Source organism: Fopius arisanus, unplaced genomic scaffold (assembly GCF_000806365.1).
Source record: "Fopius arisanus strain USDA-PBARC FA_bdor unplaced genomic scaffold, ASM80636v1 scaffold00223, whole genome shotgun sequence".
In the NCBI taxonomy this organism is placed as follows: domain Eukaryota; kingdom Metazoa; phylum Arthropoda; class Insecta; order Hymenoptera; family Braconidae; genus Fopius; species Fopius arisanus.
Window position 1 is genome coordinate 53,614 of NW_011887962.1, and position 21,916 is coordinate 75,529.

Here is a 21,916-nt window from a genome sequence, read left to right on the forward strand (position 1 = left end):
AAGAGGGTACAAAAAAAAGTGCACAGGGTACATTCAAGTACTCAATGAGTACAATCCAAACCAACAAAAAAAAGTTAGATTTTTCAAACTTCGATGCCAACTTCACATAGCTCGGATATCTCAATTTTTATGAGAACCTTTTTTGTGCCTCTTGATTAGCCCTATAAAAAAGGTTATGACGAAAATTCTAGTATTTATTGTAATTTCCAAGATATTCATGGAAAAGCCCTGCGAAGTTTTTCAATTAGTCAGCAGATTTATTTACCGATTTCGGGAAATACCTCCGGATCCATAAAAGATATCGAAATATTCATAAGAACCTTTTTTATACCTCTCAATCACCTCCACAAAATCAGTCATTACGAAAAATTCGCTATTCCCGTCAGATGCAGAGAAATTTCCCGAAAACCCGATAATTTCCGTATTAACATGACACGAATTTCTCAATCCATTGATTTTTCTCCATTTCAATTCCGAAAAACATTTTTCGCATCACGGGAAAATAAATAAAAATCGGATGTATGAATTTGTTAACATCCACTGGACAAATGGAAAATATATCGTTCGTTCATTGAACCGATTTTTCCCGAGAGACGTAAGAATTGTACCTCGGATGTTTGCCTCCAGGAGTTGGTGCCAAGAAATAAGAAATCTACAATTCATTGTGAAAACGTTGACTTGAACTGCTTCACAACATGTTTTATTCCTTCCGCAAGAAATGTGAGTCTTCAATTAACATTGAGTCGAGCCATCGAAGTGGCAAAACGAGGTTTTTAAACTGGCACTTCCCAACTTCAATCGATTCATCATAACAGGATGAATTATCGACTGGAAATGGATTCCACGTCCCTCCATCATTTATTCAATCTTCTGGCAATGATTATAATCCCGAGTCATTTGAATGAATATCGTAGACGAGACGGAGAAACTGGAATTGACATCTGGTGGAAGAATCACCGCGTGGGGGCCCAGCCTTTTCTCAAGACCAACCGACACAAAAAAAAAAATGCCTGTTTTTTCATTTTTTGCTCTGTCCTCTCTTTGGAATCTCTTTTTCCAAAACAGATGTCACACCGCAGATCGTTACCACCAGGAGAAACAAGTATTCGAGATTTCAACGAACAAACATCACGAATTCCTCGATTTTTCGTTCAGCTCATCAGTTTATATTTTTACTATCTATCACTCATCCAGTTACAACTGAATCCCCTGAATATATATGTAGTACATGTATGTCTTCAGGTTTATAAAAAAAAAAAAGGCTTTTACATCATAATTTACGGGGTTGAATCCAATTGCACGTTTTCTATCGATTTTCCCTTCTTGCTTCCCTTTCCACTGAATGAACTTCAATTAAAATTAACTTTAAGGACTTACAACTGAATTTTTTCAGGAAATACAATTAATTCATCATGCTTCGATTACTTTCCCCTATCCTCAACGCTCCACATAATTCCCAAATGATGAATTACTTCCCTATTTACTCCGATTTTGATCCCTCAATCCGGTCAGCCGAACTGAAATCCCTCGTCATTCCACAAAACTCTGAGCGATCCTAAAAATAAATTCCCCAGCCAATGATCCGTAAACACATAAAAAAAAAGGAAGAACATTCTTGGGTCCAAAAAATGACAAATCACCTAAGCGAGTACCACCGCCGATTTCCTCGAATTTCCCCAGCAATCAGAGAAAACCAGTTCCACCACCGGATGAAGTGTAAACCCCCTGGTCTTGATAAAATAAATTCGAAAAACCACTCGGCACTCAATTCCCCCTGATACACCCCCTCCCACCTCGCTGGCACCCCCCCACGAATAAATAAAAACATCTCCTCTGAAAAAAATCCAAGTGCCCCGCTGTTTTACGGTTTGACCACGAGAGCTCTCAGCTGGTTTCACCGAGTCGAGGACCCGAGTGTTGAAAAAGGAGAGATGATTCTGGGTCCAGTGTTGGATGAAGAGAAGATGAGGAGATGTGGAATAAGAAGAAAATACGGGAGAATAGGACGATGGGGGGAGCGAGTGCTCGAGGAGGAAAAAGGAGGAAAAAAGAGGAAAAAAGAGGAAAAAAGGAGAAAGAGGGGCTAGAGGAAGGGGAGGTGGAAGAGGAGGTACAAGAGTTGAAGGAAGAGAGAGGAGGAAAGAGGAAAAAAAAAGAGGAAAAAGGAGGAAGAAAGAGGAAGAGGGACTGGAGGAGAAAGACGAGGTAAGAGTTAAAGGAGCCAAAGTAGGAGGAGATCGAGGAGGAGGATGAGGAGGTCAAGGAGCTAAAGGAGGCAGAGGATGTGAGACAGCGGACGAAACGATTCTCCTTTTTCTTATTGTATATTGGGTTGACAGCGGTGATTCCAGTCAGTGGCGACCTGTTGGTGGTTGTTTCTGCTTGGCTCCCGCACTTACGCGCCTTCTTCCCAAACCCGATACACACACCAATTGGGGAGACACTTTTACCCCCCCACCACGTGGTCAACCAGTGAACATGAATGAACTCACACACTCGTAGTGCTCCACCAAGAGGCGGTGGAGGAGGTGGAGGAGAGGAGAAGGAACTGGAGACTTGGCCGACTTGGAGATCCTCGAGGGTGAGGGGAACAACTACCAAGACATCAGGCAAGAGTTGGAGGCACGCCGGATACAACGAATACAAAGACCAGACAGGGACGGACTATCATCGGGGGCACAGGGCACCTTCTCTCCATTTTCGATGGAAAGTCAATTCCAAATTCCATGGGAATTCCAGTTTTTTTTTTCATTTTTGCATCAGGAGATTTTCGCCGAAGTTCCAGAATTCATTTGTGAAATTATTATGAAAATGTATGAGATGAAAATGGAAGCCTGTCAAGGTATTTAAGTCTCACGTGAATTTTAGAATTTTTGAGAGGCAAATGGAATCGCTGTGGGTATTTTATATTGAGAATTTTATCTGTGTCGAGAGTAATCGTAATCATTCGCGAATTTTGGTTTTGGTTTAGGGTGAATTATGTATTTTTAGGGGGCTGCAATTTTTTTGGGGTTTCTGGGAGATGTTTCAGGATTTTTTTGGTTTTTATTTGAGAAATTGGTGGAATAGTTCAATTGGGGAGAAGATTATGATATTTGTCGAATGGGGAAAAAATTGTGGAAATTTTTTGGGGTCATCGATGATCCCTGCGGGGTTACCGAATGGCTAGAAACAATTTTATTAGTGGGAATTTCGGGGGCGGTGATAAGACCGCGTTAACGAGAGATAATTTACACATAATACCCCCTCATGTGTATCAAAAGGGCGGAAGAATTTTTATTCCTCTCGTACGCATGAGACACGGAATTTGAAATCAGAATATCTCGAAAAATAATCCAGATACAGAAAAAGTCCATAGGAGCGAATATCTCCAACTCAATACAATGAACATTCTTTATTTCAACTTTTTTCCTGTATCTTCAATACTTTTCGAGCGAAGCTAGCCTAAGCAATTGCGCATGGGAGTGGTAAAAGGAGATCACTCGTATTTTCGAGTTAGTTTTTCCGAAGTATCGCCGAAACTGAAGGAGATAATTAAATTTTTGTAATAACCTGTTTTGTAGCCCTTGAAAGAGTCGACAAAAAAGGTCATTACAAAGATTCTGTCGGGATGAAGATTTAATAGTTATCGGTAGGAATCGCATGATTCGAATAGAATAAAGTGGACACGTCGGGTACTTGAGGTGCACTTGAGGGGATGCAGAGTGCACTAGAGATGCAATGAGTAGGAAAAAAGGGGAGGAGAATTGGGGTGTAGACATGCAACACCGGATATCCTCCAGACGCTATTCACACGACGTGCTTGCGTGGCTGCTTTTGGCACCCCTTGGCATTTTTTTTTCAACCTCCATTGAGTGAAAAATTCACGAAAAATCTCACCCAACAATTCAACATCATTCATTAATTTCCCAAAAAAAAAAAAACGACCTGAACACCCTCAATTTTTCTCCCTCGCGATCCATAAAACCATAACCCCAATACTTCAACAATTTTTCCTCAACTAGCATTGAAAAAAAATTTATCGTTACAAGCGAATCGCTTGAGATCTGGAGTGTCTCCGTTCCGCATCGTGTACCACCGGTCACGATTATTATTATCATCCAAGTTTCTTGAAGTGGTAACCCGTGATAATAATTACGCGTATCAATTAATTCGTTCGCGGCTTGGTGATCAAGGCGAGAAAATTCCAGTCACTGCATTTCCAGGAAAAACCATTCATTATTCCACGCTCTTAAATTTTCCACGTCAAAGAATTTCCCCCTCACTCCCTTCAAATTAAAAAATCATGAATTGCCCACTCACTCAATTAATCCCCTCTCAAAAAAAAAAAAATCCAGATGCAACAAAGAGTCACCAAAAAAATTCAAAGAATACATGTCTAATAGCTCATTAAAAAATTCAAATAAAATAATTAAACAAGCATAAATATTGAATTTAAATAATTTGGGTTTTTCAAAATATTCGTTTGTCGAAAAAATATTTTGTTATAAATTTTCTTAGCATAGATTCATTTTTTTTTAATAAAAAAATGTGAGGTATGAATTTTCAATGTCCTTGACTTAAAAACGAGAAAAACAAGAAAACCTCTTATTCGTACACATTCGTTTTTTCCTCAACTGCAACCGCGACTTTTCTCAGCTGGTGTTTACACGAGAGAAGACACGAGCGTTAATTCACTCCCGACTAAACACACACCGAAGAGTTATCAATGAAAACCGCGTGTGACATCACGTGTTTACGACCTGAAAGAAAATGTTTTGTCTCACTCAGCCGTCATTTCATCTCTCTCTGGATTCTTTTTTTTTTCTCTCTCTCTCTCCCCGAGCTTGAATTATTGCCACGAGGTGAGGAAAAAACGACTGACGCTATAAAATGTTCTTTCAGCATTTGCGGATAAAACGTTTATGCTTTTTCCTATAAAAATAAACTCGATAAAGATAAAAATTAAAACTGCTGTTCACTACTCGTATGATATTTTGTTGTTAAGAAATTCGGAGACTCGGGATTATTTGGGATTAGGGATAAATTAATATTCCATCGGATATTTCTCTTTTTCAAATCCGGTGGAATGTCCCACCCACTTCCACCCAGTGCCAACTGGTTCCACCAACACGCGTCCTGGAGATAACCCCCCCTCCACCCATAAATAATAATAATAACGATAATAATAAAGGACAAATTGTCTCTAGAGAAGGACTTGGAAACTTCGGTGGTTCGTGTCACACCACTTGGCACGCATACCACGAAAAAAAAATCTATTTTCGGATGCACCGAGAGAAAACATGTGGCCTCCCTCCCCCACCCACCCACAACCCATTCGTTCACGGTAAATCGCTGAGTTATTTTAGTTACCGTCAAATACCCACGATATCTCGTTCATCCACTTTATTTTCTATATTTTCTATTTGATAATGAATGAACCACTCACACACCGACAAATATTGAATGAGATTAAAAAATTTTTTTCTCATCTGTGAATAATTTCGCGGAATTGTTACGAATTTTTATGAATTGCTCAATGAATTTTCTCATAAACAACGAATTCTCAACGTTTCGGTATTTTTATCCAAAATCCACGTGCGTGTCTTGGCAGAATTGATAAATCTTCCATTTTCATTATTTTTCGTTAATAAATAATAATTTTTGGGGAAAGAATTAAATCCTCGAAAATAGAAGCATTTTTTCGAGATCGGTCAAATAACAACCAGGAAGATGTTTCAACGGTGGCCAGATAACACCCGAATTTCGTAGGGAGACTCAAGATAAATAATCATAATTCCAGTAAAAAAAAAAAGAAAGAAAAAGAAAAATGAGAGAGAGAGCGAGAATTTAAATACGACCGGGGGCCGCACGATAAACCGAACGGACACGCAGACCGGATATGACGTGACGAACACATAATGATGAATGTAGATCGCTCTCTCTTTCTCTCCACGGGGTAAATTCTGTGTGAAAAGAGTCAAATACGAGGTGGAAGGGGCAATGAGATAACGGGGTTGGCAAAACAGAGATAGCGGTGAGCTTGAAGGAGCTTTGGTCGCATGTTGCGAAAAAATTCACGATCCTCTTTTTTTTAAAAAAAATTGGACAAACGTATTCTGTCAGCTACCATTCTCTTCACTGCCATGTCACGTTGTATTCATCGAATGATTCATTTATCTGACTTTTCTTGACATTAAAATGAAATAATCATTCATATTTTACGACAATTTTGATTTGATATCTTATTATGAAATGAATCTCGTGATAAGATGTATTTGAAAAAATTTGGAGGTCGTAACGGATAATTCTAGAGTAATTATTAACTGAATTTATCAAGATCATCACAGGATCAACTCATGACCAGTGATGAACTATTTATTTTGGGAAAATTTTTTTATTTACTGAACCACTACTAACCTATTATCTCTTGTGATTTCTATTGATAGAAAATGCTTTAACCTGTGATATATATTTATTGAAAACGATTGAACAAATGTCTCGACTCTACACGCGTCAAATAATTCAACGGGCCTTCTTAATAAATCCATTGAAATAATGCATTCAACAGGACTCATTCATAAAAAAAAATCGTGAAGCCACGCAACTGCTGCCAAATATATCCACCTGTCCCTCTCAACCGGAAGTAGAGGACACATGGTATCCCTCAACAACTTAACCTCAAACACCGCAATCATGACCACATGTTTCTCCCCACCATGTACAATAGAAAAATTAAAAAAAGCAGATCCGCAAGAATTGAAATAACCAATGAAAATTACTGAATAAATGAAATAAATAAATATTCTATTGACTATCACTAGCTAGTCCAAAATTACAAAAAAAAAAAATATTGAAAAATTAAATATCATAATACCGAAAACCGAAATAAATAAATAAACGAATTGCTAAAAAACATTCCCCTCGAGGACTAAACAATTTTAATTAACCAATAAATAACTCATTTCTATAATTTAATCGCAATTTCTGCGATTTCTAAAATACACTGACATTCTGCAAAAATAAATGAGGTACCGAAAATTTTTATGAGCAAACCAAAAAAAAAAATTACAAAATACGATTCATCTAAATCCACCGGTGCGCATGCGCGTTACGTGAAAATACGGTGGGTTGCAAGTTTCATTCATGCGACCGCCCCGGTTTCTCCTCCCCCCTTTCCCCACCCGCCGCCCATCGCCCCATTGCCCACGTCCCCTCATTCCACCTCCCTTCCCCTCGGCCAACCCCTCGTGCTGCGTCTGCGCATTTAACGTGATCTAACTCACGCAATTTAAAAAAAAAAAAGAAAAAAAAAATGAAAATTAGACATTTTTTTTGCATTCACAAACATTTTTCATGATAGCAAACTGAATCACAATGTGAATCGAGAAAGAAATACTGTGCACGTCGTGAGCAACTACGAGAACGGAAGTGAGAATGACGGAGGGGAGAAAGGGGGGTGGCGGGAGGAGAGAGGGGTTAGAGGGGAGGGCTCTCGAGACTTTCTCGTGGCTTTCTATCTCAAAGTTGTTTCATTCATTGCTGGCTTCTCGTGGGTAAATCCCAATGCAACTACTGAATTTATCCCCCCACTAGTTCCTTTCACCCACCCCTCCCGCCTCCCCCCCTGTGTTTTTTACTGCGAGGGGAAAAGGGGGCGAGAACCTGTTCAATCAGTGATAACGCGAAACTGTAGGAGGCGATTTGAATGAGCAGAGATCGTTTCAAAAGTTGAAAGAAATATTTTTGAAAAAAATAAAAAAGAAAATGTCGAGTTATTGACTGGATTGAAATAATTTCCGTGGAGTTCATTCATAAGATTCAATCGCATTTGGGTGATTAGAGTTGAGTGGCTGAGGGCATTGATGTTTTTTTGGTTAAAGTGCAGGAAAATAAAGATAAAACTCGTGACTTGGAGTTTAAATATCGATAGTACATGATAAAAATTGACGAGTCAATGGAATTCCATTACCTCCCGTTGTTGTTTGGTAACAAACATCACGAAATGACTCATTTATTTCTTCATTTCCATGGGAGGGGAAAATGTTTGCAGTGGGTTGTTATTTTAGAACAGTGTCAACGGCCCCGAAAAGAAAAAAAAAATGAAGCAGAAGACCGAGACGTTTTGTCAATGACTCACGATGATTTGGTGAAAGTCCAGTGGGTTAAGCCGTGATTCGGTTGATTTTAAAGTCCCGAGGAATGTCGCATGTTTTCCCCGTAGGATTTATTATTCAAAAAATTCTCTAAAATTCATCCCTCACGATTTGCACTGTGCGAATCGTTTGAGATCGTTATGATTTCCTCTCGTTTACCCGTACCAGAATTATAAACTAATGGAGAGTACTACCGCCTAACGGTTGCAACTATCAAATACAGACAAATAAGTTTTTACTCGAGCCAATTATTTTCTGAAGTGTTCTTGCATTCTCTGGGATCGATCACAACAGAAATAAACCCAGTCCGTTACGGTTTCTTGTCATATCGGTATTCGCTCCTCGAAAAAATCATATTTTCGTTCGATTTCCATTGAAAAATGGAAAATCACGTCTAGATTGTTTCGACCTGGCGGTCGGGCGGTTTCACGGATACAAAAAAATGTCAAAAGTCACGACCACATGTCCCCGTTTTACTTCTTCCAAACAAACACACACCGACAACGAAAAACCTATTGCCACACCGGTTTGACCTGACGGTCTGGCGGTTCTGGCGGTTCTGGCGACAAAAAAGTCAAAATATCTTTCTATCTTATTCCTCGTTCTCGCATCTCTCAATGCAATATCAAACAAATATCAAAAATAATGCCATCACCGGTTCAAACTGGCGGTGCAGCGGTTTTGGCGGTACAAAAAAAAACGATCAGAAAATTGGATTCCCCCTTTCATTCGAATTTCAAATATGTAAAAAATAAAAATAAAGGATGAAAAGAAAACTCACCGTTTCGACTTGGCGGTCTGGGTGGTGCTGGGTATTGTGGCGGTACGAGTGACGGGGGTGGCGGCGGGGTCTGTTGACACCTCACTGGTGGATTGCACCTCGCCACAGTCCCCTGTCTACCCCTCGTTGTCCCAGGTGACGATGCAGTTGACGAAGCACAGCAACTTGAACTTGAACTAGGACAAACCGAGGCAGCAGCTACCCCAATGCTCCTGAGTGTTGCTGCACTGAGTTCACTGTTTGGCGGCCAGGGCGGGCGCCGCGGGGGCAGCGCCGGTGGCGGGGTACAGTCCAAGGTATCCACACTTCCACACTTATTAATTCACCGCAGCTAAATTATTCTTATCCCGAGGAACACACACTCCTCACCCCCAAATCCCGTTGACAGAAAAAAAAAAATGTTTCCACCGGTATAACGGAAAAAATAATAATAATAATAAACAAGAACTGCACAAACAATCCCTCCAATTCAACTCGTCATTCGTCTCCGTCTTCTTTTTTTTCTTGAAGTACTCTCGTTAATAATAATAACTTCACCCACCGGGAGATGATCGGTACGCGCAGCGCGTGAACGCGGCGCGCACCACACGATAATCCCGAGGCGGCTCCTCGAGCCCCGTCGTTGAGCCACGATAAACTCTCCTTCGTTTTTCAACGGGGAATAGAGAGGAGTTTACAACAATGCACGATCCTCACCAGAAAAGGGGGTTGGGCAAGGAGATGGGGGGGAGGTAGGAGGGCAATGGAGTAAAGGTGGTAAAGCGAGAGGCGATTTATCCAAAAGGAAATACACCCTCACCAAACCGCTAAACTGTCCCAATCCTTCGGGGCCCTTTATTTCTCACTCTCTTTCTCTCTCTCTTTCTTTCTCTCACTCCAATTTGCAATTATCCAACAAATGCCAACAATTCAGTTCTCCATCCGCCAGCACATCTCCCCTCCTCTCAATACATGTGCCCCCCTTCACTGAAAAAAAAACTACAACACTCGTGGACATTCACCCGTCGTATCTCGCTCATTAAATCCTCAGTTAAATCCTCACCGCACTATCCGGATGAGAGAGAGAACAAAAAGAAATGACGTTGTAAAAAATTTTTTAAATATTAACTCTCAGAATAATAATCCTCATTCACTAGATCCCAGGCACCTGGGCCTGAAGTATCAACCGACAACACTTCGGGTTTTAACCCCAGCGTAACGCACTTTATTCTTCTCGTCGTCTTTTGTTTTTACGGTAATAACCGTGTATCACATGAATTTATCAATCAAACAACAGTCGACACTTCATTTGTCCGAGTCAAGTGAGGTTACGGGGCGATTGGATAAACAATAATAAGAGTAACGCGAGGAAAGAAAAAAATGTTGAATTTTACGTAAAAAATGAGAGAGTTAAAGAAAAACCGATGGCAACCTCGCAGGCGCTCCTCGCACACTGTTCGACGTTCGTAGCTCGACACTGGGTATCCCCACTCTTACGGAAGCCTGTCGCCCTCCAGCTCTCCCCCACCCTCTTGCCTTTCCCCCCCGCAGTTGCCTCTGTCGTTGCACCTCTGTAATACGTTATATGCGCATGCGCGTGGCTCTCTCCCTCAGTCAAGCACATGATCGTGCATGAGTGAGAGTGAGACAGTGAGAATTACCTCTTGTCCAAGAGAAACATAAAGTTGCAGAGGGGAAAAAGGATGAAAGAATTGATGTTGGGGGGACGAGGGGCATAAGGTGGGCGAGGCAGGGGGACCTGGGGGGCCAGGGATGAGGTAGAGAGTGAAGTAAAACGAAGAGAACGGCGATCGCGTAGGCCGTCGTCTCCCGCCAGTAAACAGGCTCCTTCATTCACTGCTTATTTTATACCGTCGGCCCCTACGACCACAGAAATAGCGTGGCCCCTTACTCCCATCTACCTCCCCTCGCCCTCCCGACCCACCACCCCGACCGATGTATCGTCGTCTTTATTTCCCCCTCCGATGGCTTTTTAAATGTTCTCTGCACAGGTCGCACTGTTTTTGTAAGAGATTACGTTTTTATTTTTATTTTTTTTTTTCTACATTGGTTTTCACGAGATTTGCGGAACGCGGGGCCAATGATCCTTGAGGGGCAAACGGGAGGATCGGAGGGGTCAAGTAGGTTTGGGTTGCCCTCACCGGGTTTTCGTTGAAATCCCATTCTGATTTTTTTTTTCGGGCTTTCGGTGGATTTTCGGGTGGACGTCTTGTCGGGGGAGGTGTTCAGGGATTTTTTTTTTTTTTTTCGTGTGGGGATTTTTGGGGAGGATTGGGTGAGGGGCCAGGGGGAGGATGCAGCTTGGAAGTTCAGCTGGCCTCGGCGGCCATGTCGTGGCTGTGCGCTGGGCCAGGGCCGTAGGCAGGCGTCGGGGTCTTGTGGCATCGTACATCCCCTTTAAAGTTGAGGCGTCCCCTGATGAGGGTTCAGGGAGTGGAATAAATCCTAAGTGATAGAAAAAATTTTTATTTTCCATTTTTTTTATTTTTGGGCCTGATGAGAAGTGGAGGAATTAATAAAGACTTCATTTAACATTTCTATATTGTATAGAATGACTTCAGTACACCCCCGGTGTTTTCACTCGTGCGCTCGGCCATCTTGTCAGTTCGCACGCCATTTTGTCGAGGGATTTTTTCGCGGGAAATTCAAATGACCAGTGATTTTAACTCTCGGCCGTGGCATTTTGTGACTGGTGCATCGCTAGAGGAAGGGTTTTATGGTGTTCCAGAGGATTTCGCGGATTTCTATGGATAACCAGCGGTCGTGTGCTCCACCGCTGCAATTTCCGCACACCTTTAACAATCCCCGTCCCCCGTAGCTGTTACCGTAGGCCAGACGCGATACTTCATTCATACTCGTATTGTGCAGGCTCAGGGCCGGAATTTACCTCGCCTGGTACCCCGGTCATCGCTTTTTTTTTCTCTGATATTTTTCAGACACCCGATCCCTGATGGATCGCCTGACTGGGGATTCTTTTATGGCTCGTAATAAATCAATTTGAGGAGAATTGGTGGCGTTTTTTTTTTCTCAGAAAAGCCTGCCAATTTTCCATCGGTGAAAAATCGATTGAGATTTTTTTCGATTTCATGACGACTTCCATTAATTTGTAAACATGGAATTTTTTTCAATTGCTTCATTCCTTTTAATTAATTCTCGTGGGAGATGGGAACTTAGGGTTTCATTCCGGTGTTGTGTTACTGCCCTCAGAAGTACACATGACACTATTTGAGAATCAACGTGTGTCGTCCAACGGTTTTTCCACCCTTTAAATATCTCACCTTTCAAATGCACCAATATACTGTGTATCGTGAACTTTATTTTTAGATGCTGCACAATGCTCGGATTGATTTTCCTGTGTTCGGGGGAATCTGCGAATATTCCAAGTAAATCTCAGTACAGATTACCCCATAAAATAAAACATGAACAAAAAAAATTATTTTAAATATTCAAACCAAGATCAATTAACGATTGCAAATATCTTTGAGAATAAATTGGCAAAGTATCGAGTACCAATCGATTGATTTAATTCGAATTTAATGAAAAATCTCTCTTTCAATTTATTTAATTAATTCTCGATTTGGAAAATATATTATTTTTTACCTTTTCTGCAATTTGACGACCGATTTTTATATGAAAAATTTGATATAAATTGATGGGTAAGGAAATATTGGAATATGGAGAAGAGACAGAAATAGAACGGTTTGAGGACTCGAGTCAGTGCAAAATTGGTTACGATATCGATATTGCAATATCCTGTTCTTCCATTATCCACCGGTTAAATTGGTTTCAGAAATGGATCTAAAATAGTATCGACATTGGTGGACGATTGTCCCAGTGGAATTGACTTTTAATTAAAATTTCATCTATTTTATTGCATTAGTGAGAGCGGTTACTCGATTTTACGAGATGAAACACGGAAATGTCACCATGACTCACTGATTTTCATGGGAATACGCCAAGAAAATCAAATAATAAAACCTTGGAGTCATTCCTCAAAACGAAATTCAAGTGTTTTCAAGTAGCAGTAAACCTTGACCAGTGGTAATTAATTAATTAGCCTCGAGCCAATTGGCCAGAATGCCCGAGAAACTTGACTAAACTTTCAAGAAGATTTCGATATTATTTCTATCCTTTCTAACACTTTCCCCAGAAAATTATTCTCCATAAATTATCACCTGCCCGCATAATTTTTCAGCTCAATTTTAATAAACGAATTATTAATTAATTATAAAAAAACTGCAGATTGATTTCTTGAGATGAAAAAAAACGTCTTGGGAAAATGATGAAATATTAATAAACGATTCTAAGTGGTGGGAGTTCCGGTGGAATGACTCGATGGATAATGATGAATTCGGGGAATGAGTGACTGGTGGTGAAAAAATATAATGAAAATGATGTGAAACACTGGGGGCTTTCGTGTAATGGTCACGCCATTGAATCCTTGAACGCCTCTTGCCCCTTGTACGCATATACGCAAGCAAGAACGAGGCAAAACGCTCCGAGGACAACCTGCGGATATATGAATGACTCGAAATGACGTGCATTCATTGAGCTCCGCCTGGCGTGTAACCGTGTGCTACCTAACTCTTTAATACTTCTGTCTCGTACATTCAAATCGCCTCTCACTCCCTCTCTCGTTGCTCTGTACTCAAGCAAGGACATGACACATTTCTGTGACTCGAGACACATCACATCTCGTCCTCTCATAATTCCACAATTCTACAATTCCACAATTCCACAATTCCACAATTCCACAATTCCATAATTCCACAATTCCACGATTGCATGTGAAATTTCAGGTAAACTCATTATTTATCCCCTCAAAAAACCACTTTATTAAAAATTTACCATTAAAATATCAAGTGAACTTAAATTTTCAATTCGAATTTTCTTCACTGATGAATCATTTGATGTTTCGAATATTATAAAATATCAGATATTCGTAAATATGAATCAGTACTATTATAAATGACCAATTAGTTGTTGGAGGATTGAGTGACGTGGTATGATGAGTAAAAAAATAATGTGATGGAGTTCTGGGAAAAGCAGAAACATCCCATAAACCCGTAATTATTGTTACCAAGAAAATTGTTCAGGTCAACAATTTTATAACTTTGTCGTGAATGAGTACTATTTGTTGGACTGATAGGCTGATAATCTAGTATTGCGTGAATGAACGAGGAAGGCCGAGTGGAGACGGAAACGCCTCGTAACTGGTAAAGGCCTTATTATGCCTGTTGGTTGGCCTTATGTAAGTCAAATCGTGCAAATGTGTTGTACATATTTTTTTTTTTATCATCGATCCGTTGGTTTTTTTCACTTTGCCCCGTCACTCATTTTTTTTCACGTCAATTCATTCACTGAGACCATTGAAATCGATTCTCTCATTCATGGAAACTCGTGCTTTTTAAATTACTACTGATTCGCATCAATGACCCTCCGAATGATTGCCGTCTTCGCTAACAGGAAATCGATTTTTTCACTCGTACGATTTTTCCGTGCCGCTGCAGATCAAGTGCTGATTCATTTTCAGTCTCAGCACTGATAAATGTGTAATTATGTGATATTGGAAGATTGAGTTGTTTACGCGGTTTTTCATTTTTATTCAATCCATTTGGAAATTTTATTCTATTATTATTCGTTATCCATTAAACATTTATTCTAGGAATTTTAATTAAAAGGCAAAGAAGAATTTCTAATCATCGGATTTTAAATTTAGTTACGATTATATTTCTCGAAATCTGTCCATTTCAGGTGGAAGCGAAGAGGAACTTTTTTGTAGCTGATTAAATTTCCGAGAAAAAAGTTCCTCTGACATTTTTTTTATAATCTTTATTTTTCGAGATAAATCGATACTGAAAAAATCAGGAAATTGCGAAATACACGAAATTCCGTGAATAATGAATTCTCGTCGATCCCCGGGAATTTTTCCAGCGCAAGTACCCACTCGGAAAATTTCCAATGCCTACCTCAACAAAACCGTCATCACGAGATAAATTATTTATCAGAAATTTCCTGCAGCAAAACCGGTTTAATCCTAGAATCTCCACTGATAAATTCCCTGTCGTTGTTTTTCCTCAAAAAAATGAAAAAAAAAATGCGTTCCGTTCCCGATCCCGAAAAGCCCTGCAATCTCAACGCCATCCAGCTCTCATTTCTACCATAGTAAATATTCTCCTGCGACGAGAATGACTAAAGTTACTCGACCCAAGGAAATAAAAGGGGACAATGTGAGTCGCTCAAGTTTCCTCTGCCATTCATCCTAAATCCGGAAGCAGGAAGTATCCCAACCCGTAAAACGTGCCACGAAGAAACAGTATCCGCAAATCAAAAGTCCTTTGTCGTGGCACAGCAAGAAAAATATGAAAAAAACATTCTAAAAAAAAAAAAGAAAAAAACGATCCTGAAATAAAGCCGGAAGTGCTCACCCACAATTCCCAGTGGATTTCTCCCAAACAACTTTAATCCCCTTTATCTCCGCCCCCAACAGTTGAATATTTTCACAACAAATTAATTCCCCAGTCATCGTTCCCTTATCACCATGACTTCCGCAACGATAACAGCCCACACTCGAATCACCAATCGTTGAAATACCTGTAGTCCCCCAGACTCCGCCCCATCAGCTGACAAATCCATGACAACGACGTGGCACTCGATAAAAATAAGAATAAAACCTCAATCTGACTTGAATCATTAAATTTATTATCTCATGCGTGAAAGATTGAAATAATTCGCCAAATTCCCCCCAAAAAACCCCAAAAAGAATATATCACAGCGAATTGTTTCCACCTCTCGTGCCCCATACAAATAAACCAAAAAGTATAAATGTTGATTGATCAACAGATTTTTGTATCAAACAATGATTGACAGGTGTCCACTGGCTGTTGTCATCCCAGAGGTGTTAAAAAATTCCTGAATCATCGAAAAGCTTAAGTACCTCATGGGGCCCTTCAGCATTTGTCTCGTTACTCAATGATTTAATAACTCTCAAAGAGAAAAGATTCATTGGGACTCGGTTATTTACAATTAATGGATATGACGTGAGTGGGAAAAATGAGGCATGACGTATCGTGGAACAAATTGTGATTGATAGAGAAGGAATTGCACGGAAAATAGTTAAACACGAATGAACTGAGTGAGGAAGGTCAAAAGAGGATGACGTAGTGCTAAAAGGAAACCAATCACTGATCTCATTCACCCGTCACAAAGGTGTCATTATTTCTTTTGTGTTGATTCATTCGCGATGATTATTCCCCATGAGATTTTCGCGATGATTTCCTCACTTCTTCGTCATCGCGATCCTCCGGGTCCTTCAGAGTTGCCGGCAGTATTGCTTTATTGTGGATTTTTTTTTATTCTCTCTACTTCTTCAGATTAAACATGATGGAATCCAGTCGTGATATTTGTTTTTCTATAGAAAATTGCGTTGAGGCCACGTCTTAACTTCTCCCTGGAGATTCCACTGTCTCACTTAAAGGATCTGGAAGAGTTTTTTCAGTTCTAGCATCAATTGCCAGTCCGTTTTCACCAGGTCATCCCGGAAGTAATCCTTGCAGGCATCTATACTCTGCCTGCTGATCTGCAACAGAGAGACATCAGCATGGATTATTAATTTATTCTTTTAAAAAAAATTCAGGCGTAACGAAAATGGAAATTGTTAATTAATATTCGTTAGATTGAATATTGATTGATTGAATTAGAGACAAAATGAAGTGGAGTACAAAAATATTTCAGAAAACGCAATTTCATCGAGATGATGAAACTCTCGTGTAATTTGAATGTAATTTGTTGGTGAATTTTTCGGATGAATATTTCAATAATTTACTGAACTCGCGATATCGATCTCTAGTTACGCAATGAGGGGCGTGGTAATGGGAAAGATCCCCTTTCATCTCGAGATTGAGTTGAAAATCCACCCCTACCACCCACGCATTGGCACGGGATTCGTTGGCTGATGCTACCCCGGAGAACACCCTCCAATACTTTTTTCTTATTAAATACTGCTCCGAATGACTCCAACTGGTGGTACTCTGTACTTGTTTAACCACTCATCTCAACCCACGTAAGATGGCACAATTCCACCAGACCTAGGGGTGCTACCAACGGGGTTAACTGTCCAGATATCGAATTTATTGATAAAAAGAAACATCCTTGGGACTGGTATCGACTGGTGATAGCGTCCCACGCCTGGAGTGACAAGGGTTGAGGGGATACGAATGACATTTGTCAATCGCCCACGCAACTTTGGACACCCATGTAGGGTTGGTAATTCAGATAGACCAACTAAACATTATCAGGGTTATGGTTTGTTTAACAGCCTTCGTCCCGTTGCCAATGGATTTTTTTTTTCCAATGTCCATTTATTTTAGAGATTTGTTTGTTTCTGCAGCGAAGTGGTGGACTGGGATAACTACGTTTTAGTCGAGACCAGTTTTTAATCAATATCTCGACATTGAAGGGAGATAACGATTTTTTCATAATGACCTTTTTTGTAGACCTCTTCTTTGTCAGTAAAAAATGTTCTGGTAGAAAATTCGATATGTGCCTTCAATTCCGAGATATTGTGGTGTTTTGGAGATTGTTCTGCTCTATTGAGTGTGAATAATAAAAATATATATAAAAAATTTTTTTTTAGATGAAATATATTATTTTAGTAATAAAAAAAATTCATCGAGGGGGCAGTAGAGTGAGATGGTCGGCCTCAATAGCTCCGTAAAACTAGCATTGTGACCGATTCATGAATGAAACGGGACTTCCGGTGTGTGCGGGTGGGGACGGAAACAGTTGTAGAGCGTTACGTTATAATGCCCCGATGAATGGAGGACACGAACCGTTTTCCTTCACTTCACCGCCAGAAGCACATACCAAAAACCGGCTTTGACAATTTCACGCTTTACCTCACCATTTCTCTCCTTTTTTCGTTCATTTCCCCCTCTTGTCATAATGACAACAGCTGCTCCTACATGTAAACCTGGATAAGTGCTTTTCATTCATTAAATTTTCCTCAAGCTCAAAGCAAATGAGAAAGATAAGACACTATTGATAAGAAATTCTGATAACGAATTCTTATCTCGTGGCCTTGGGTGAAGTCATGTTGAACCCTGTATTTTTGGGAAATATATTTAGCGAGAGAATAATTTTTGAAAATTAAATTGTCTTGATTTATATTAAATGTACATTTTTTATTTATCGAGAAAATTTTTTTATTTGAGTGGAATAAATTTTTTTTGGGGGAGAATAGAAATTAAAAAATATTAAAAAATCAAATTTATGGATGTGAAATTATTGAAATGAGATTTTATCTCGTATTCTTGGAGTTGACGATTGGAGGGATTTCGGGGGATATTCGTCGACGTATTGACTGATCGGATAATCCTCCTCGACGATATTCCCCGCCGTCAAACGGATCTTAACTCGGCAATCGGATTTATCCATCAAAATCTTTCTTGAAACCCGTGAAGAAATTAGAGTGCGCACACCAAGAAATAATAGGAATGATCGCCGTGGGAACGTCAGGACTTCCGGAGGCTCTTTTACTCCATCCGAGGACAAACCATTTCCGAAATCAATTCAAAAACATTTTTTCTCGTTCAAACAATAAATAAACTAATAATCAAAATAAAAATCAAAGAAATCACCGAAAAAATAATTAAACAAGAATAATATCACGCGTAAAAAAAAATTGTAATCGGAATATTTTTTTCCAAATTTTCAAAAAATTTTGGGAAAAATTTTCAGAAATTTCTTTTTATAAAACAAAAAAAATTGGGAAGCAAACAATTTTATTTTTGGGAAAGGTTTTGAAAAATTTTTCAAATTATTTCCCAAAAATACAATTGTCTTGCTTCCGAATTTTTTTTTGTTTCAAAAAAAAAAAAAAATTTCTGAATAGTTTTCCCGAAATTTTTTGAAAATTTGGAAAAAATGAAATCCAGATTTTTATGGAACATTCGCTAGAAAATTCGTTGATTATACGTGAATTAATAATTAATGCAATTTATAAATATTGATTTAAAAGAATGAATATAATTGAATAACTTGAGGGAATTTTTCAACACCTCGAGATGGACAACGATAATAGCCCATTATCCCCGTAATTTGAATTTCTTCTGATTCTCTGATTTAATGATTTTTGGCGTTGATGGAATGAGGAATGAGTTCCATTCGGCTGAGCACTTCTTAATTTTCCCATCTTTTCCCGTCAGGTTTTTGCTGTATGAGTTGTTGTTATAGTCTTGGATACACGAGCGGCGTCACGGGGCCTTAATATGCGGGGCCTCATTCGGAAAAGGAAGATGCACATCCGGCGACCACCTGTCTACACTCTTCCGGCGTATATCTAACTTCCTGCCTTCGTGGTAAGTCTATCTTCACGCTTTTGTCTTCTTCAAACTTCATTTTTATAATGAAAAGAAGGCGGGAATCACTTCACAGGATACGGTGAAGTACAATGGGGGAGGGCAAATTGTTAAGTGAATACGAAAAATATTGTAATTGCGCTAATTTTTCATTGTCAAACTCCGATTTCAGGGATTTCATTTTGCAAGTGCTTTTTTTTTCATTCCGGAAAAAGTCAGTTAGTCTCAATTTTCAATTCAATTTTATACATAATAATTATTATGAAGAGTTGAATTTTTATTTAACAACCCGGGTGAAAAAAATTGTAAACGGAATATTTTTTTCGAATTTTCAAAAAATTTCGGGAAATTTCAGAAATTTTTCTTTGAACTTTCGAATTTTTCATTTTCAAAAATTTGTTTTGGAATATTTTTTTACTGTGGTTTTAATGATAAAAAATTATAAATTATAAAAAAAATATTGAAAAATATAATTTCTCGGTATAATCTTCAGACCTGGGGATGAGACCCTGAATGGTCTGGAGTCAATAATATCAATCCTTGACTGAAATATATTTACCCCGAGCCCTGAAAATAGAGGATTATTCAGGGATGCTGATTGTCCTGAATCGGATATAGCCCCGAGGTCACTCGAGCGTGTCCTGGATAGCAGGGTCTTTTTCATTCTCAAATAAGGTCACTGGAACAGCCCCCATTGACGTGATGCCGTTGCCATGGCAATGGTCCACAAGTCTACGGGGTTGAATCAACCCCCGGCAACACCACCCCCAGCAACTAGGTCAAAACTCACCCCTAATTCCATCTTCATTCAAGGATAACTCAATTCCACCAGATCGCTCAACTTGATTACCCAAAAAATTACAGACATTAATTAAACCAAATGACTCCGGAATTTTAATCAGAAATTTTATTAACATTATTAATAATCCCGAGCAATTGTTCATTGCCACCCCCAAGGGCAAATAAATTTCTTCTGGAAATGCATTTATTTGGGGTGCAGTGAGTTGATTATTATTTATAAATAATTGTCGAGAGATTATTAATTATTGCTTAGGACTCAGGGGATTTGGTATTTTCTACTTTGGAATTAATTTTTTGGGCATGAATGAGATTGGTGCATCATTCATCCCCTCGGGGCTTTATCGATTTCATTCTGCAGTATTCCATTGAGCTTGTGCTTCATTGAGCCGTTGGAGGAACCTCACCAGAATGAAACCAGGGCACCCGGACTTACCCCTCACGCGCCCATTCACCCCTGGTGGGTTCGTCGTTCCACTTTTTTCACGAACTCCCAGCACTCACCATCTTTTCCCGACTTTTCCTGATATACGTTCGATTTTTTTTTTAATTATACCCGGGTTAAAAAAAATTGTAAAAGGAATATTTCCTCCAAATTTTCAAAAAATAGCGGGTAAATTTTTCAGACTTTTTTTTATGAGACAAAAAAATTCGGAAAACAAAAAAATTCTCCGAAAGAAATTTTTGAAAAATTTTTCAAAACCCCTCGTTATTTCCCGAGTTGAATGATTTCAAATGTTAATATAAAAAAATAATATATAATCATCCCAAATGATCTAGAGTAATAATTTTTAAAAATGATATTAACATTCGATAAATCTCAAATGGAGTGGAATATATTTTTGTATTCCGGCGTGGCGGAATATACGGCATTCCGTTATCCGATAAAAATAGAGTAATTAAATAGAATTTGATAGTTGGATGGGGCCGCAAGGTGTGTCTATAGATTCAATTCCATTAAGCAGATTGCCATGAGAAAGAGGCGAGGGCGGCGCCACGAGGGCACGAATTAATTTGCAAACTCGCAATCCACAGACGTGGGTGTGCGTTACATCCGGTGTGTATTATTTATTTCATTCATTCCTCTTTTTAATTTTCATCATACCTAAGACCCCCCTCGCGAGTCTTGATGCACCGGGTCATCTCAATATTTTAATTGCCCCCCACACCCATTTCTGGTTTCAATTAAAATCACTTTAATTGAATTAATGAATTCCCCCTCATGATGATATCTAATTGCTCGATTTGGAATGATTAACGTCAACACTATCGGCCTGACGTCACGGCCACTTCCGGATTTTTTTGGATTTAGAATTTTTTTTTTTTGAATTTCTCGCGATGTGAGGAAAAAAATGAATGAGGGAAAAACGTAAAAACGTGTCTCGTCACATTCATATCCTTGTGGCAGAGCGATGAGAGCTCGTTGTTGTGCACACGTGTTTAACACATGAGGAGAAGACATGTCTTCCCTTGTGAATACATTGGAATCTCGGTGCGAAATTGAAATAACCAAATGCACTGGGAAAAAATGTGGGGATGGTTTTTTTTTTTTAATTAAATTGGTGTAGCAGTAATTAAGGTTATCATTTTGTCCAATTAACATTTAATCAACAGTTTTTCATTTAAATCTTCATGATGAATTGTCGTAAAAAGTGGGAAAGTCAGGACTTCCTGTTTGAAATTATGTATTTCGAACTTGAGATTGAAATTATTCAAAATTTTTTATTCAAAATTACTTTGATTTTTATTTTTTCAATTGATCGGCTTGAGAATTCTTCGAATGCGTGAATATGTGGGAGGGATAATTTTTTTTCTGAGTGTAACCTGGGAAAAAAAATTGTAAT

At 39.1% G+C, this 21,916-nt stretch overlaps 2 protein-coding genes across 2 annotated transcripts in view; both read right to left on the minus strand.

Moving 5' to 3' along the window:
- LOC105272626 (protein sprouty) overlaps positions 1 to 9,237 on the minus strand; it is a 23,434-nt gene extending 14,197 nt beyond the window's left edge. The window contains exon 1 of the mRNA XM_011314827.1: positions 8,917 to 9,237. The gene's annotated coding sequence lies outside the window, so the exon portion shown is untranslated. The remainder of the gene's footprint in view (positions 1 to 8,916) is intronic.
- A 6,931-nt stretch (positions 9,238 to 16,168) lies between these two features.
- Positions 16,169 to 21,916, minus strand: part of LOC105272627 (eukaryotic translation initiation factor 5B) — a 32,547-nt gene continuing 26,799 nt past the window's right edge. The window contains exon 6 of the mRNA XM_011314829.1: positions 16,169 to 16,495. Coding sequence (XP_011313131.1) covers positions 16,388 to 16,495 — 108 coding nt within the window. The 3' untranslated portion in view covers positions 16,169 to 16,387. The remainder of the gene's footprint in view (positions 16,496 to 21,916) is intronic.